Below are 14,802 nucleotides of genomic sequence, written 5' to 3' on the forward strand. Positions count from 1 at the left end.
TCACAATATAATTGAAAACGAAATAAGAGCAAAGTATTATGAAGACTTTTTAAAGCTTTTGAGACAATCTAGACGGAATAAAATCTATACATTAAACTTTAGTAGGAATATATGGCATAGGCTTTAAATATGCCTGCTCTTTTGGTTATAGCCTAGAATAGTGGTAAATCCCTCTTGTCAATTGTGTTTTTTGAATTTAATGGGCAAAGTAGTTACCAGCTTTAATAATGCATATTTTCTATCAATACTGTCAGATCTCTGTAAATGGTCATCACTTTTAACGTCACCTTGTTTATAATATTAGTTTTCAATTTTTTTTTACCAGCACAAGTAGTACATTGGTAGATTACGATCGTAATCAAGCTACCCCTCCTATGAAGTCATTTTTATTCTATATTTCAGGGATGACATATCAAGGTCTAGACCAGTAGTTGTCAAACTTTTTATCACCCATGGTTCCCTTGCTCAATTCATGATTAATCTGCGGCTTCCCAGAATAATTTAGTAGATATTTTCCACTCATAAAAGAAATAATTCAAAGTGTAAAAAAGTAGGCATATAAATTAATATCTCCAGCTTGTCACAATGTCCCGACAAAGGTTGCAATACCTCTAGGAACCGTGATGCCCACTTTGAGAAACACTCGTCTCGACTGTATTGTCAGATTCTCAAGAGACTCTTGTAACCAGGTTTGATTTTCAGAGATAAAACTGTGCGTTAGATTAGGGTAAATACAGTACACATTAGAATGAATAATTTCAAACATAAAAACTAAAAAGGCTCGCAATGAGGAATGGTCAAAAGGTTTATTGATTTACATGAAATAAATAAGAAATGAATGAAATTTTGTATATATAAACAAAAGTCCATCAAATGTATACATAATAAAATGTAATTTATACAATGTATTTAACAAAATGCAATTGTGTCTAGTAATAAAAATATATATTTTTTTTATTAGTTAAATGCATTGAAAGTGGATGAGAGAACATCACAATTTAAAAATAAATATGTTAAGTATAATTTCACATTTTCATTAAAATTCAACACTTTCCAAATGATCTTAAAACATTTGGCACAGAGTTTCTTTTTCAGACAAAAACATGAAACAATTTTTTTTCCCATACAGTCAACAAGCAGTGCATCAATATAAATTAGCATGACAAATTTTTTTATAATGTCAAAGGCTTTGAATTATTAATGTTTAAAATCATGAAGTGAAAACAAAAAAAATTAATATCTTTGAGATTCTTGAACAGAATTATACAGATTTTTGGCTATACTAAATTGAAGTTTTTTCAATCACATTCCTTCTTCAGAATCATTCATTTTGGGTTTTCTACTTAAATTTGTTTTTATCTTTCATATTTGTTATGAGGGAACACATATAACACATATTATGGCTGGACGCATGTGGTCAGATACAGTGAATTCCACTTATAACATTCTAACTTAATACATTTTCCCTCTTAGTAAGACTAATTTTCGTGGGCCCAATATTCATCAACATTTACCATTTAAAGCGTTCTTTCATTTACATTTTTTCATGATTTTTTTGGAAAAAGTTATAAGTAAGATCCATTGTATTTATGGCTCACAATAGTTTTTATCTGAATATTTTCTGTAAGTTTCTGGTATTTCTTTCTATCCTTCATATCTTTGATCATCTGTTGTTATTAATTCCATGAAATTTTTACGTGCTTCAACCATGAAGAATAGAATTGCTATAGCTTGAGGTTTTTCTCCTCCTATCAATTTAATTTGAATATTAAGCTTATATCAACTCAAAATTGTAGCTTTATTCAAGTTTTCATGATTATGAATTTGATTATTCAGAAAAAATAATCGTGTTTTTTTTTGCCGATTATTTGAACTAAAGTGCCTAAAAAGGAAGGCAGACTTATTGTCCTCCATCTTGGAGTGGCAAAACCAGTTTTTTTGTTCAAAGTAACATCTAATCATTAGGATGGAGCATCTATTATCTAAAGCAATAATACTGATGTCACACTTGGGTTCAAAGATGGTAGATAAGTCAGTGTGGGATTTCAAGGAGCCCTAATTTGGATCTTTGGAGTTTAGATAATTTGATTCATGCTTGCACCATTCATGTCTAGGAAAGAAAATGTTGATGAACAAAGCTTTCTTTTAATGAAAAATCATATGTGTGAATACAAGAAATTATTCAAAAACTAATTATAATAAAAAAATTGTGAGAATCTAAGAAAGAAATCTATGATTTCTTTGAAAAAATAAAATGTGCTTGAGACTGCAATTATAATGTACAAATTTTTTCACAAGTCACGAAATAACATTCATTCTTTGATTATATGTTTTATGGAATGTAAAAATTGAAGTTTAGGGGAAAAACATTTAAAATTCATATAACTTTTGTAAAAATATATATAATACACTGAAATAACTCATTCAAGCAAAAATCTTTTTCAATTTAAAAATTCAACTAAGTCTTTTTGTTCAATAACTAACTACTTAAAAAATTCTCATAACATATTGTTTGAAACTCTTTCTTAACAAGGGAAAGAAGGCAATTAAATAAGTAGTCCCAGATCTTTAATACCACATTAAATAATGATTCTAACAAAATAAAATTGCAATCTGAAAAAATACATATATTTACTTAATTCAAGCAAATTCAAATCAACTATAAAATATTTGTACATCAATCACAAATCATTTGGAAAAAATAATTTTTTTCAGTAGAAATTAATACTAAAAAGTTTTTAGTTATTAAAAGAAAAATAATAAAAATAATAAGGCCTATATCAAGAAAGGCTTTACTCATAAACGTTGTGGACTGTCTGTACTGTTTTTATTCTTGTTTACTTTTGAGAGAGTGGTAACTTGCTTTTGCAGTTCTCGAACTTTAATCTAAACAAAATAAGTGAAAAAATGAAAATAAGTAGCTGGCTGGCACATTCATATACAATTGTAAAAGTATGGACTGGAGTTCTGGGCAGTCATGAATAAGGACAAAATTAAAATACAATCGATGTAATATAAATGTTATTAATTATTGTTTCAATTTCAAAACAATGCAAATCGATAAATAGGCCTATTGTATTTTAATTTTGCAATGCCATTAATTTTTTTTGATTTACTCCAAAATACTTATGTCTATTTCAATTTTAAATCTTTTAATGCTCATATTGACTCACAATGTGCATCTGTGCAATATTGCAAGATTTTTTTTATGCAAAGTTTGGAAACAACAAAAAAAAAAAAACTGTTAGCTAACACATAAATCTAGATAGAAAGTTTATGATTGCAAGCTCTGAGCTTTGATAGGCGCTTTGCCTATCAAAAGCCATCAGTTGCTGTGCAGTTGTCTGGTCATAGTGACAGACTTGAATCACAAGAACCAGGGTTCGAACCCCACCGGCAGCACAGTGGGAGGCTAACTGAAGTTGGTTAACTTTGGGGTGCAAATGCAAGCCGATCTGCCCATTAAAAGTTCTTGCCATGGAGAGTAACAGAACCTAAAATGGTACAAATATTTTTTTAGTTACACCTCACTCATAATTTGAAAAATAGATGGCGACACTTAAAAAACCATGCACACCACCAGATATGCAATCAAAATGTTAAGCACACTTCCAGCACAACTCATTTGGTACTAAATTGCCCATGGTGGGGTTACACTCAGTTTGAAAGAAAGACAAAGCCATCATAATGGGCTATATAACCCCAAATTCGGGAAAACAGCGATTCAGGGCATTTTTTTTCCTAATTTCAATATTTTTTCCATAGAAATTTTTTTAATGGAAATCAGGGTCATTTGTAGCCTCTTCTGTAGTTACCTCTTGGGTAGTTTTTTGACTGAAATATGAATGTTTTTGATACAGTGAAAAGAAAATGTTATCCTGCTTTTTTATTACAAAGTATTCGATACTCAATAAACCCATGTTTGGATGCAATAGATTTAAGAGGTACATCACAAGCAATTTTTTAAATATCAGAGGAATAGTTTTAATTTTTTTTTTCTGTTGTGAATTTTATGGGTTTTTTTTTTTTGGCTAGATAGAGTTTTGTACCCAAGAAATAATCAATTACAGTAGAACCTCTCGATGATGGACACCCATAGGAAAACTTTTGTTTGCTAATGGGGAGTGCTCGCTATTGGGGAGGTACAATATACACTAGAACCTCGTTTATACGACTTGCACATTTATAGGACGTTTGCTTCAGTCGCAATTGGTTTGTATATGTTCCTGTGTGTAAAAGTGATAGTGGTGGTTATTATATACGTGCATAATCATTGTCTCGATAAAAAAGTTTGATTAAATTTCACTATATTTATCACTTTCGCTGGCAATTATGCACAATTCTCAAATAAACTTGAAAAGTCTGATAATTTAGAGAAAAAAATTATACATTAAACCAATTAATTATTTTTACCCGTACATGATACGTGCACTACACATATTTTGCAATAAAAATTGAATTAATATAAGTGTGAAGAAGAAATAAACGTTCATAACAACATTATCAGTCTTGTAATATGTTGCCTTTCTTCACATGTATCAACATGTGCAAACAAAAGTAACATTACCATTCGGGATCACCATCCTGGACCATAGTTATGTTCAGTTAATCAAGTAATTAATTGATTTATCATCATATTTACCAATATGAGCTTGGGATTATACATAATCACCGTTGAATGTGGTAAATTCTGGATTATGAACAAAAATTCACAAATTAGAGTTTGGAAAAAAAATTAGAGATTGCCTGATTTTACTGTCTGCTAACTGGGAGTGAAATGCAATAAAGCCCTATTCCATGGGACTGGGTATTAGAAAAGTGTCGGCTAACGGCACGTGTTTGTTAAGGAAGGTTCCTTTGTAGCATGTTTACACACACTTTTCATTAGTTCTCTATTTAAAGGTAGAGCTTTCGTGTATGCACTGATTCTCTTCAGTGCCAAAAAAATTAAAATTCTTCAAATTTCAATCTTATCAATAGTGAAGAAAAAAATGTTTTGCTTTCCTGACTGATCAGGTATATGGTTAAGATTTTTCTTATATTATAAACATTGCTGGTTGAGAAATTGTTTCAATTGTTAGCACAGGATGAAAGTAAATGACTTTTTTTTGCCTTACCTGTAAATCGTCAACAACATCATTATGCTGCTTGGTCATGGTTTGAATTTTTAGTTTCAGTTCTGTTTCAAGGATGCCATTCTGCGCCTTAACTTCTGAAAACTTTAAAGTTAAGAAATTAAATCACTGACAGGAGGAGAAATAGTGAGGGAGTATCATTGTTTATGACTGAATATTATATTTTTTTATAGTTCATAAAAAATAATTTTAATAAGGTTTTTATAAACATTATCGATTGAAAAAGAGTCTTTTGGGGCAAAAGCTGTTAAGTTCATTTTCCTCTCAATGTTTTCCCAATACTAGATGTTGGCATCATCAGAAGGTGAATGCTACTTAGACACCTTTTCATGATGGTGGCAACCACTAGTGTTGGAAAACGCTGCAAATAAAATAAATTTGTGCAGAGGACAGTCTTCTTTCCTGAAAAGACTGAAAACTAATTTTATTCACCTGTTTGTCTTTTGCACACATCTGGGCATCTTTTTGGACAAGCTGCTTCTGTAGAGAAGAAATTTGGTCTTTTAGCTGAGCCAATGCCGCAACATGATCACTCATTGATGGGTCAAGAAGGCTGCTTTCACTGGAACTTAATAATAATAATAATTACAATAACATTTTGAAAGAGAGGACAAGAGTGAAATGAATGAAAAGAAATCTAATCCCAATTTTCAGGTTCCCAGGCCAATTTATTTTCCCTGAGTATTTTCCTATACTAGAAATGCTTCCCTAGAGTTGGTTTTAAACATAATCATGGAAAATAATTCAAAGATATTGAATAGACTGTCTTATTGAGCTAATGAGCCAAAGTGAAATGTAAAACAAAAAATATAGATGATGAGGGGTTTTTTTTTACTCTCCACACCAATGAAGGATATTTATGGGCTGCATATCATGGTTCTCTTTTGAACACATTTGATAGTTGATTGATAGTTAGTCTTGATAGTTTTATTACATTTAAGTAGGATGTGATAGTTCTCAAGAATCTTGACCAACAAATCAGTCATTTTGTGCCTGATTTGTTGCCACAAAAAAACGATAAATTATATTGGGATCTAACCAATTCCTAATATCTGCACCTTGATGCCACCTTCTAGAATTTAGATCCAGACAAATCCCAAGTTACCATGGCCACTAAGAAGTCTACAATGCAAAACTTTCTGAATTTGTGTAACCATTTCCACCAATAAAAAAATTCTTTTGGCTATTCTTGAAAAAAAATTTGGTTCCTAGAAAATTGGGTTGGCGCTGTCTTTTTCGATTTGTGAAATCCTACGCCCCAAAGCAGAATGCGCAGGGGAAACTGCAGTGTATGTTGCTGAACAATCTGGAGAAATTTTAAGAAAAGTATAGAAAATACTATTATTGGGAATTTTTACCACTACTGAATCAGACATTCACCTCGTCCTTATTCCTCTGCAGAACCTCTAATGTATTGGTACATGTTGGAATGTGCGTGTATGTGTAGTGAACCTGACGTGAAGTTTGTTTCTGTGTAATGCTTGTTATGTGTAGTGATGCCATCTGCCATTAATTGTTTTCTAACTATGGGTGAAGTGTAATGATTGAATAATTGTATTGTTGTAGGCTTGTTGCTCTTTGTGTCTAGACTTTTTAACAGGGAGATCGGCTTGCATTCGTGTCTTGAAGTTGGGAACCACAGAAAACCAACTTCAGCCGACCACCACTATGGTGACGGTGGGGTTCGAACCGGGGAATTTTTACAGCAGAACATTTCCAGTCAGTTAAGGGTTCATTGCAGAACAATGCAAAATATTCTGCTTCGGAGGTCATTTGATATCAAGAAAAATCATTCAAGTTCTGTAATTTATAATGTAAAATACCAAAAAATGAAACGATTTACCCCTCCTTTCATGTAAGGGAAAGCTATATTAATCTACATATATAATTTTTCTATTTATTCTTTATACAAATCAACAGTTACAGACCGATCTTCGCCAAATTTTGCATATCTACTAAACAGGACCTGACTTCAATGATAGGCTACTTTAAAAGCTTGCCAGAACTTTTAATGGGCAAAAACTGTCGGGCAACATTGCTTTGTGAGCCTCAACAATGACTTTTGGAATGCTTACTTTGGTTGTGGGGGGGTTCCCAAACAATGAGTTTCCAACATGTTTATTTCTCTACAATAGTTTTTTATTTCCCATGCTGCCAAGTATATGGTGAAGTGCCGAGCATTTTTGCTAGTGACAATAAAGACAAATCTTATTTTTGTTATATTACCTTGTTGGTAGGATACCATTAGTAGATTTCACGTTTTCTAACTTTATTTTCTTGCTTGGGCTATGTTCTTTTTTTCTGCAAAAATTTAACATTGATTTGAGCTAAAGAATAACAATATGCATCATATTTACATTGCAAATAAACAAAAAAAGGAAAGGATAGGTACTTGTGTTTGCTAGAATGACTTGAATGTGAGCGTTTGTGTGCATGATGATGACTGGACTTGCTGAGGGACATTACAGCACGATGGCTCGAACTGTTCTGCTTCGCTTTAGCCAATGCTCTCTTGTAAGACAGGGTACATAACCAGCACAATAACTTCCCATCTACCTGTACGCAATACTAAATTGTTTATATGCAAAAATTATTAATACAGCCAAAAAATTTTCATAATAAATGTAAATGAAAATAATTTTAAAAAAAACGGCTCTCGCAAATCTATTTATTATCTGCATTTTTCTTTGTTTTGATATAGTAGAATATTTTTTGATAACTAGCTTCAAGAGAATTATTCAATGGATTTCTCAACTTCTCCAATAAAATTTTGTTTTCAACTTATTATTGATGAATTTTTCAAACTTACCTCAATTTATTTTTGCCATTTTGCATTCATGTTTTGGAGAATTAAATGTAAAAATTTAATATTTGTTATTGAATATAGATTTGATTAGTATATCGGACTCGCTTAAGACTTACAGAACCTAGAGGTAAGACAAATCTTTTCTTAAAATTTCATTATTTTAGAGAAGACAGCACAGTGTTTATCAGATCTATTGGATATATTTAGGCATTTTAAGTTGGGCAAAGCTTTTTACATCTAGAATTTGAACTGCATATGGTTTTCGTAACAAGACAATTATTGAGCCTCAATAGCTAACTAGATACGGTAAAACCTTGATATAGTAATACTCTGTGGAGACAGAGAAAAAAATATCATTGTAGACAGACTATTGTTAAATTGAGAGGCAGCAGAGAGAGTTTAATATTAGACTATAGGCATTTCCAAGCAAGGCGTGAAAAAATATCGTAAGGGGATTTATTGTTATATCGAGTATCGCTACAGCAAGGTTTCACTGTACTTAATATAAATATTATACATAAAAATAATAAATTATCCACATTTTCTACAGAGCTACATTAAAATTTTAACGATATTTATCTGAAAAAAAAACAGTAAAAAAAATCAAGTTACCTGAAATATACATATTGGAACATAATGTGGTTATATACATTATTATTTTAATAATAGCTAAAGCAATAAAACAAATTTGAAATATTTTTATGTACGACAAAAAAAAAACAAATAAACAATGCCAATATTTTGCAATACCTTCTTCCGACTGTCATCACGCCGATCAAATGCACATCTCTGCTTACATTGCTCACAAGTGACTGGAGACCCATATTTCTTTTCCGAGTTGGTACACCGCTGGCATTTTGAACCAATGAAGGCAGCAATTATGTTGCAGTAAATGCATGCAGTTGGCTGTTTATAGAGGAGGAAAAATGTCAGACTTTTAAAAATTTGATTAGTAAACAAAATTAAAGTTGATCTGTTATTTTTCATTATCAAAAGACCAATATTTAGTCATATGTGCAATGCTTCTAATTTACCAGGGAGCCTTCTAATTTTGTAGTCTTATTAAAATCTTCAGATCTGAAACCAGATTATTTCAATTGTTTGTATCTTAACCTTTCAAGTACCACTAATGTTTTAACCCTATAACAGCGGTTCTCAACCTTTTTTGACTCGCAAAGCCCTATTCAGTACACACACACACACAACTTTTATATCAGATCCCTGTTTGACTCGAGGAGCCCTTTTTGTATATAATTTTTATGGTGGAACCTTGTAGGCCATTTTTTCATTTATCTATCAAGTATTTTATTTTCCTTAAGCTGCCGCGGAGCCCCTGGGAAATGCACACGGAGCACAGGTTGAGAACGGCTGCCCTATATCATAACTTATATACGTTGTTGGGTGTTGGTATTTTCAAGTGTAAGGCAACTAGTTTTTTAAATACAGTCAAACCCTGATTCAACGTATCAGAAAAAACTGATAATTTTATTACTTAAATCAAAGAAATTTTTAAATCTGGGTCAAATTTATCAGGAGCATAAACACACTCGACACAGCAAATTGTAAAAGCTACTTGCTGTAGGGTTGCTGTTACAACTCATTTTTGACACCAATTGAAAAAAAAAAACTTGAGAATGGAGTTGGGATGCATGAAAAAATTGCTTGAATAAAAGTATGTTTGGTGCACATCCATATTTTTATCGAATTCTGTCAAAGAATTTTTATCGATTTCTGCTCCCCACTTTTGTTTGTTGTCTCTAAAGAAGAGTTGAGGGTCAAATCCTGGGAAGTTAAATCTTGGGATTGTGGTTTTGAGCAATCAGTAAAAAAAAAATTAAGGATAATTTGAAAAAAAAAATTGTTATATCGAGGGTTTTTATTCATTAAATATGGGTTTGGCCTTTGTTTTTGCCAGAATTTCAGGAAAAAAATTGTTAAATCAAGGAATTTGTTGAATCAGAGTTTGTTATATTGGGGTCTGACTAGAAGTTTATTTATAAAATTCAGTTATGTATTTCACCCCTGTGACAGTGTTTACTACATTGCACAAAAATGTAATTCAGTAAAACACTGCTTTTATTAAATTTTACCTACAAAATGTATAAAACAAATTGTGGCTTTCTTCGTGGTAACATAAATAAATATTCACCATATTTGAATTGGTGTTTTTTTTATTGAAAGTAACAAAACTTATCAGGCTAATTAATTCATTACACACTTAATTTTTTTAATTGTTTTTAAAGTTTTTATTAAAACATAGTTTCCCAAACTTTTTGTTTAACCCCCCCCCCCCTTTCTTCAGAATTTTTTTCCTTCTCTTGCTCACAAACTCAAATAAAACCCATAGGACCTATGTTATACTTGTAGCTCTATCGCCTTCCCCAGACCATTCAATGCAGCCCCTTTCCTCAAAGGGTAACACTGCTTACTTTGGGAAAAGCTGAATTAGAACTAAAATGGCCTACCAAAAAATTTACATTATACTTATTTCATTTTTTTAATAATGTGTTACTGAAAGGGTTAACAGGAAAAATCTCTTCAATGTGTACTTTGCAAAAATGAGAAATCCTTGCAATCCTTTTTGAAGAAAAAATATGGGGAATTAGAGGATTTCAAGTACTGCCAATTGCCATCAAGTATGATGCCAAAAGTGAATAAAGTTGTCAGTGATTGTAAATTCGTCAAAAAAATGTCAATAGTGGAAATCCAAGCAAATCAGTAAACAGTAAATTAGAGGTGCACGATTAGTAGATTAGGTAGGGGATGCTTTATGCGACAGAAAAAATATTCATAAGTATTTTTAGTCATTATTATAAAAATATAATTTCAAAATTTAACAATTGGCAAAATAATTTTAATCCTTGATTTCAGTGAACAAAAATTCAAATGAGCTTTGCAAATAAAATGGCGATCTTTATAAAAAAAAAAAAAGGAGGGTGGCCACAATTATGGGAAACTACAGCAATGTCCTGGAAAACGGGCCATATCATCAATATATGAAATCTCGAACAATCCCCATTTTTCTCTCGTTTGCATGGCATGCTTTCTACAGCAGCAAAATATTTTTCATGTGAAAAACTACAGATTTTTCAAGTCTGGGAATCGGCACCTATGGCTTATTAACAAAAGACTAATTAATGATAATGTCTTTTTTAATAAGGTCCTGTTCTTTTTTATGAAAATACTACTTCAAATATAGTTTAAAAAAAGTTTTTTTTATTAAAGTCTACTTATATATATATGTGTGTGTGTATGTACTTTTTTTTTGATAAATAAAAGAAATTTAGAAGCATTTTCCCTGAATTACATGACTGTTACTTTTAATATCAGATAACAATTTTCATCTTAAAACTATGTGTTTCGGTGACGCTGTTGTGAAAGAAGATATTAAAACTTATGCATGCATGTACCTTTCCATATGCTTTGACATTTGATTCACACTTCCGACAAACTGTGGTACTTCCTTTTGAGCTAAAAATAAAAAAATTCAATAATGTGAACATCAAGAACATACATAAAAAATATTGCAGATAATATATTGAGATGGAAGCCCTATGAAAATGTTTGAACCCTGTGTGTTTTAACAATTCTAACATATGCCTATAATTTTTTTTCTTCAATAGCTTTTAGCTGTTTCTCAAAGAAATAAAATATTGATTTTTTTTCTTGAAACTGTGTGAACAAATTTAAAAATTTTTAAGCAAAAATGAAATTTAAAAACAACTTATTTGAGAGAAAATTTAAGGTTGAAAATTTTAATTCAAGCACTAAAATAATTTCCAAGCACTTAGAAATGAGTTCTTTAATGTGGGAAATTTTTTTTTTGCACTTGAAAATTGCACGCTGTCATATGTATTTAATTTCTGAATTATATCAGTTATTATTAAAGATGGAACAAATGTTCAGTGTTTAGCCTTTCGCTGAATATTTGGTTCAACCAAATATCTGTGTAAATGTAAGTACATCGAGCTAACTAAAAAAAAATTATATATTAATTGTAATTTTTCTTATAAAAATGAAAAATTTACTGATTATATTTAATTTTTCTTATAAATTAAAAATTTACCGTCTATATTTTATTGAATGGTATATTCTCCCCTCAACCAATAGAAAATTCTACTGCAATAACCTACAAGTGCGCATGAAGTACACAAGTTTACTGCTGAAGGATTTATGTAAAGATACATATTAAGCTACTAAAAGAGGCTAAGAACATTTAAAGAAGAAAAATAAGAAAATACGTTATAAATCTTATGATGCATTACTAGTTGAGAGTAAAAATAATGGTTGAAATTTTCTTAATTAGATGTAAAATAGGAAAGTGGTGAAAAAAAAATTTATTCCTTAAGTAATATTAAAATATGATATATTATTTGGTTAAATTTGATTGTCAGTACCATACCAATGAAAATCTTTTGAATTATCAATTTTAATGTTTATTGAAATAAGTTGCATAATTAAAATTCAATATCCTAAATTTAAAATTACCAGCAATTTTATTTTTGATTAAAAACACCAATTCTATTCATAATTGTGATGAATTTTAAGAAAATTTATATTCATCTGCTAAATATTTGGCCAAATCATTATTTATCCTATCCTTTTTTATCATGTACAAATTTTAAGTTAATGATTGCTATACTCTCTGGAAAGTTGAATTTGAAAGGGAATAATGTACAGTTTTTTTGTTGTAAAAAGTAACTGGAGGTACTGGGTTACTCTCTTTGTATTAAGATACAACCTGTATATTAATTCACTTGACATTTCTGTTGAAAACTAGTCTAGTACCTGAAATTATACTGAGAATAGCTAGCTTACCAATCTTGGAACTCGGTCCGGCAGTATGTACACTTGATAAGAGTAAATGTTCCACGGCAGTCCTGTTAGGGAAATCAGAAAAAATAGATAAAAATAATAATTAGCACAAAAGAAAAAAAATCAAAGTACAGCAATACAGATTTCAAATGTATCAAGACATGCTAAAATATTATGAACGACACTTTTATTCTATTATTAAAATTGTGTATCAAGAAAAGTCAAAACGAAACGTAAATTTCTCTCTCACATTATAACCCAATTTTACATCACATTTACTTTTGGATCCTTTTCTAAACGCACACAAAGGCTAACATAAGCGGTGATGATTTAAATATCTAAAATTTATATTTTTAAAATTAAAAGAAAATATGTTTTATCAATTTTTTTATATGTTGTTTTTAGTTTTGAGTAAATGTAGGTTATTTATCAAAATTTCTTTATAAGGGGATTCACTGTACCCATCTATTTTCTCAATGACAGATTAATATCTGAGGCACGAATGCTAATTTTTCTTTATTTCATATACTTACGTGGGTATGATAACAATGTTGTCCAGTTATCCCTAGAAGGCTATTCATCTTGTGATTTCAATTGAGTTAAACCCCATGATAGGTTCACGATGAATCATTTAATGCATTTATTACCTCAGCTAAATGCTTGGTTTAAATTCCTTCTCTAATCAATCTATATTTTTGCACGTATCAACATTCTTAAGATGGTTTTACGAATTGAAAGTATGTATTATGTATCTGATTTAGCAGCTGTCAAAGATATAGCATCTAGATGTATCTTCAGAATAATTAAAATATGAAATCTTACTTTGCATAACTGGTGTCCAGTTGACAGTTCTTCAAAAGGATATCTTTGCATGCATTTTGTGCATGCGAAAAGAGCTTCCATAATATTTAATTTTTTTAAATCAATAAATAGAATTAGTAAGCTTTCAGAAATTTTACTCTTTTTTTTTAAAGGTCTCAAGAATCGAAAAGATTTTTCAAGAAATTGTAAACAGTACTACGAAAATGTTTTCGTCAATCAGAAAAACAGAAGAAAAAGTAAATAAATTAAATGTCAGTTGTTGATCTACGGTTAGCAAGACAACAAGTGATCAGCAGTAAACACGCACACGGAAACAATGACATTATCGGTCTGTTGCCAGATTTCAAACTCGGTCGAGAACCGCAGTATTTGAAACGTTTCTTATGACGTCAGTGGTAGTCGCGAAGAGAGCGCTCCTCCAACACCACACTAGAAATACATTTTTAAGGTGTTGGCTCCTCGCAGGTAGAACTCCTTAATACAGTATATGAAGTCGTCTTACTCCCAGGGCAAATAGTAGTACATAGTCTGTTGTAGTACTAGGTATAATATCCTTGCCCCACAGATGTGGGCGAAACGTTAGGAAGGAAATGCCTTAACCATGGCCTAATAGCCAGGAAACCGCTTGCAAGTCATAAAACCGTAGTCTCGATAATTTGAGGTGAATGGGACCGAAGCCACCTCGGATTATCAAAAACTCGAATTATCCGAAAACAAAAAATGCTTTAAAATGTTGGTTTTACTAAAAAGAAAAAGACAAGCAAAAGTGGAACAAGCATACTTGCTGAATTTTTGTTCTTGAATACGATATAGATGCCATAGGATGTTTTTCAAAAACTTAAGAATGTGAAAAGGGCGCGAAGATGAGAGATGATTGAAAAAGAGCTGGGAATGGGATTGGTGGGGAACAACACTGATAGCTTTCGACAGCTTTTCCAATGACTTTACGTAAGGCGTCAGTGGGGTTTGACCCCTAGTTGGCCTTGCCGAAGGCTCGTCAAAGAAGGGTCTCGCGTATGTGAGAATTTTTTTCTTGAGCCGCCCCTGTTCGTGAACTTGGGGATGAGAAAACAAATCAATTGACTGACAGCTTTTTTCTCAGCTCAAGATGTCAAGGTAACATTTTTCTGGACAACATGCCGAGGTGAGATCGGACGGAAAAGCCATCTGATCTCTGCCGGGATTCGAACCCAGGCCCTCTTGCATACCGAGCAAACATGCCAC

General features: G+C 31.3%; 1 protein-coding gene across 2 annotated transcripts; it reads right to left on the reverse strand.

Moving 5' to 3' along the window:
• Positions 1-787: 787 nt before the first annotated feature.
• LOC149064778 (protein FAM76A-like) lies at positions 788-13,910 on the reverse strand. 2 transcript variants are annotated; one of them, XM_089254653.1, is made up of 9 exons: positions 13,579-13,899; positions 12,760-12,821; positions 11,352-11,412; positions 8,692-8,847; positions 7,528-7,691; positions 7,362-7,436; positions 5,568-5,703; positions 5,118-5,219; positions 788-2,886 (listed from the first exon to the last, which is right to left on the reverse strand). In XM_089254653.1, exons 1-9 carry the CDS (start codon positions 13,657-13,659, stop codon positions 2,797-2,799), a joined length of 927 nt encoding a protein of 308 aa, XP_089110779.1. In that variant the 5' UTR covers positions 13,660-13,899; the 3' UTR covers positions 788-2,796. The 2 variants fall into 2 exon arrangements, with proteins under 2 accessions (XP_089110779.1, XP_089110778.1); XM_089254652.1 differs by having other exon boundaries at positions 789-2,886; positions 7,528-7,703; positions 13,579-13,910.
• Between the last annotated feature and the right edge of the window lie 892 nt (positions 13,911-14,802).

Source organism: Pholcus phalangioides, unplaced genomic scaffold, assembly GCF_987345545.1.
Source record: "Pholcus phalangioides strain wild (caught in Gottingen) unplaced genomic scaffold, Ppha-v1.0 ptg000042l_1, whole genome shotgun sequence".
In the NCBI taxonomy this organism is placed as follows: domain Eukaryota; kingdom Metazoa; phylum Arthropoda; class Arachnida; order Araneae; family Pholcidae; genus Pholcus; species Pholcus phalangioides.

What these genes read in the sequence shown, in the direction of transcription:
- LOC149064778 (XM_089254652.1), bottom strand. Translation starts at nt 13,659, where the DNA reads ATGGAAGCTCTTTTCGCATGCACAAAATGCATGCAAAGATATCCTTTT. An exon ending in CGGACCGAGTTCCAAGATTG is followed by an intron (nt 11,413 to 12,759) that starts GTAAGCTAGCTA and finishes TTTTATTTTTAG; the next exon opens with CTCAAAAGGAAGTACCACAG. An exon ending in AGTCATTCTAGCAAACACAA is followed by an intron (nt 7,437 to 7,527) that starts GTACCTATCCTT and finishes AAATTTTTGCAG; the next exon opens with AAAAAAAGAACATAGCCCAA.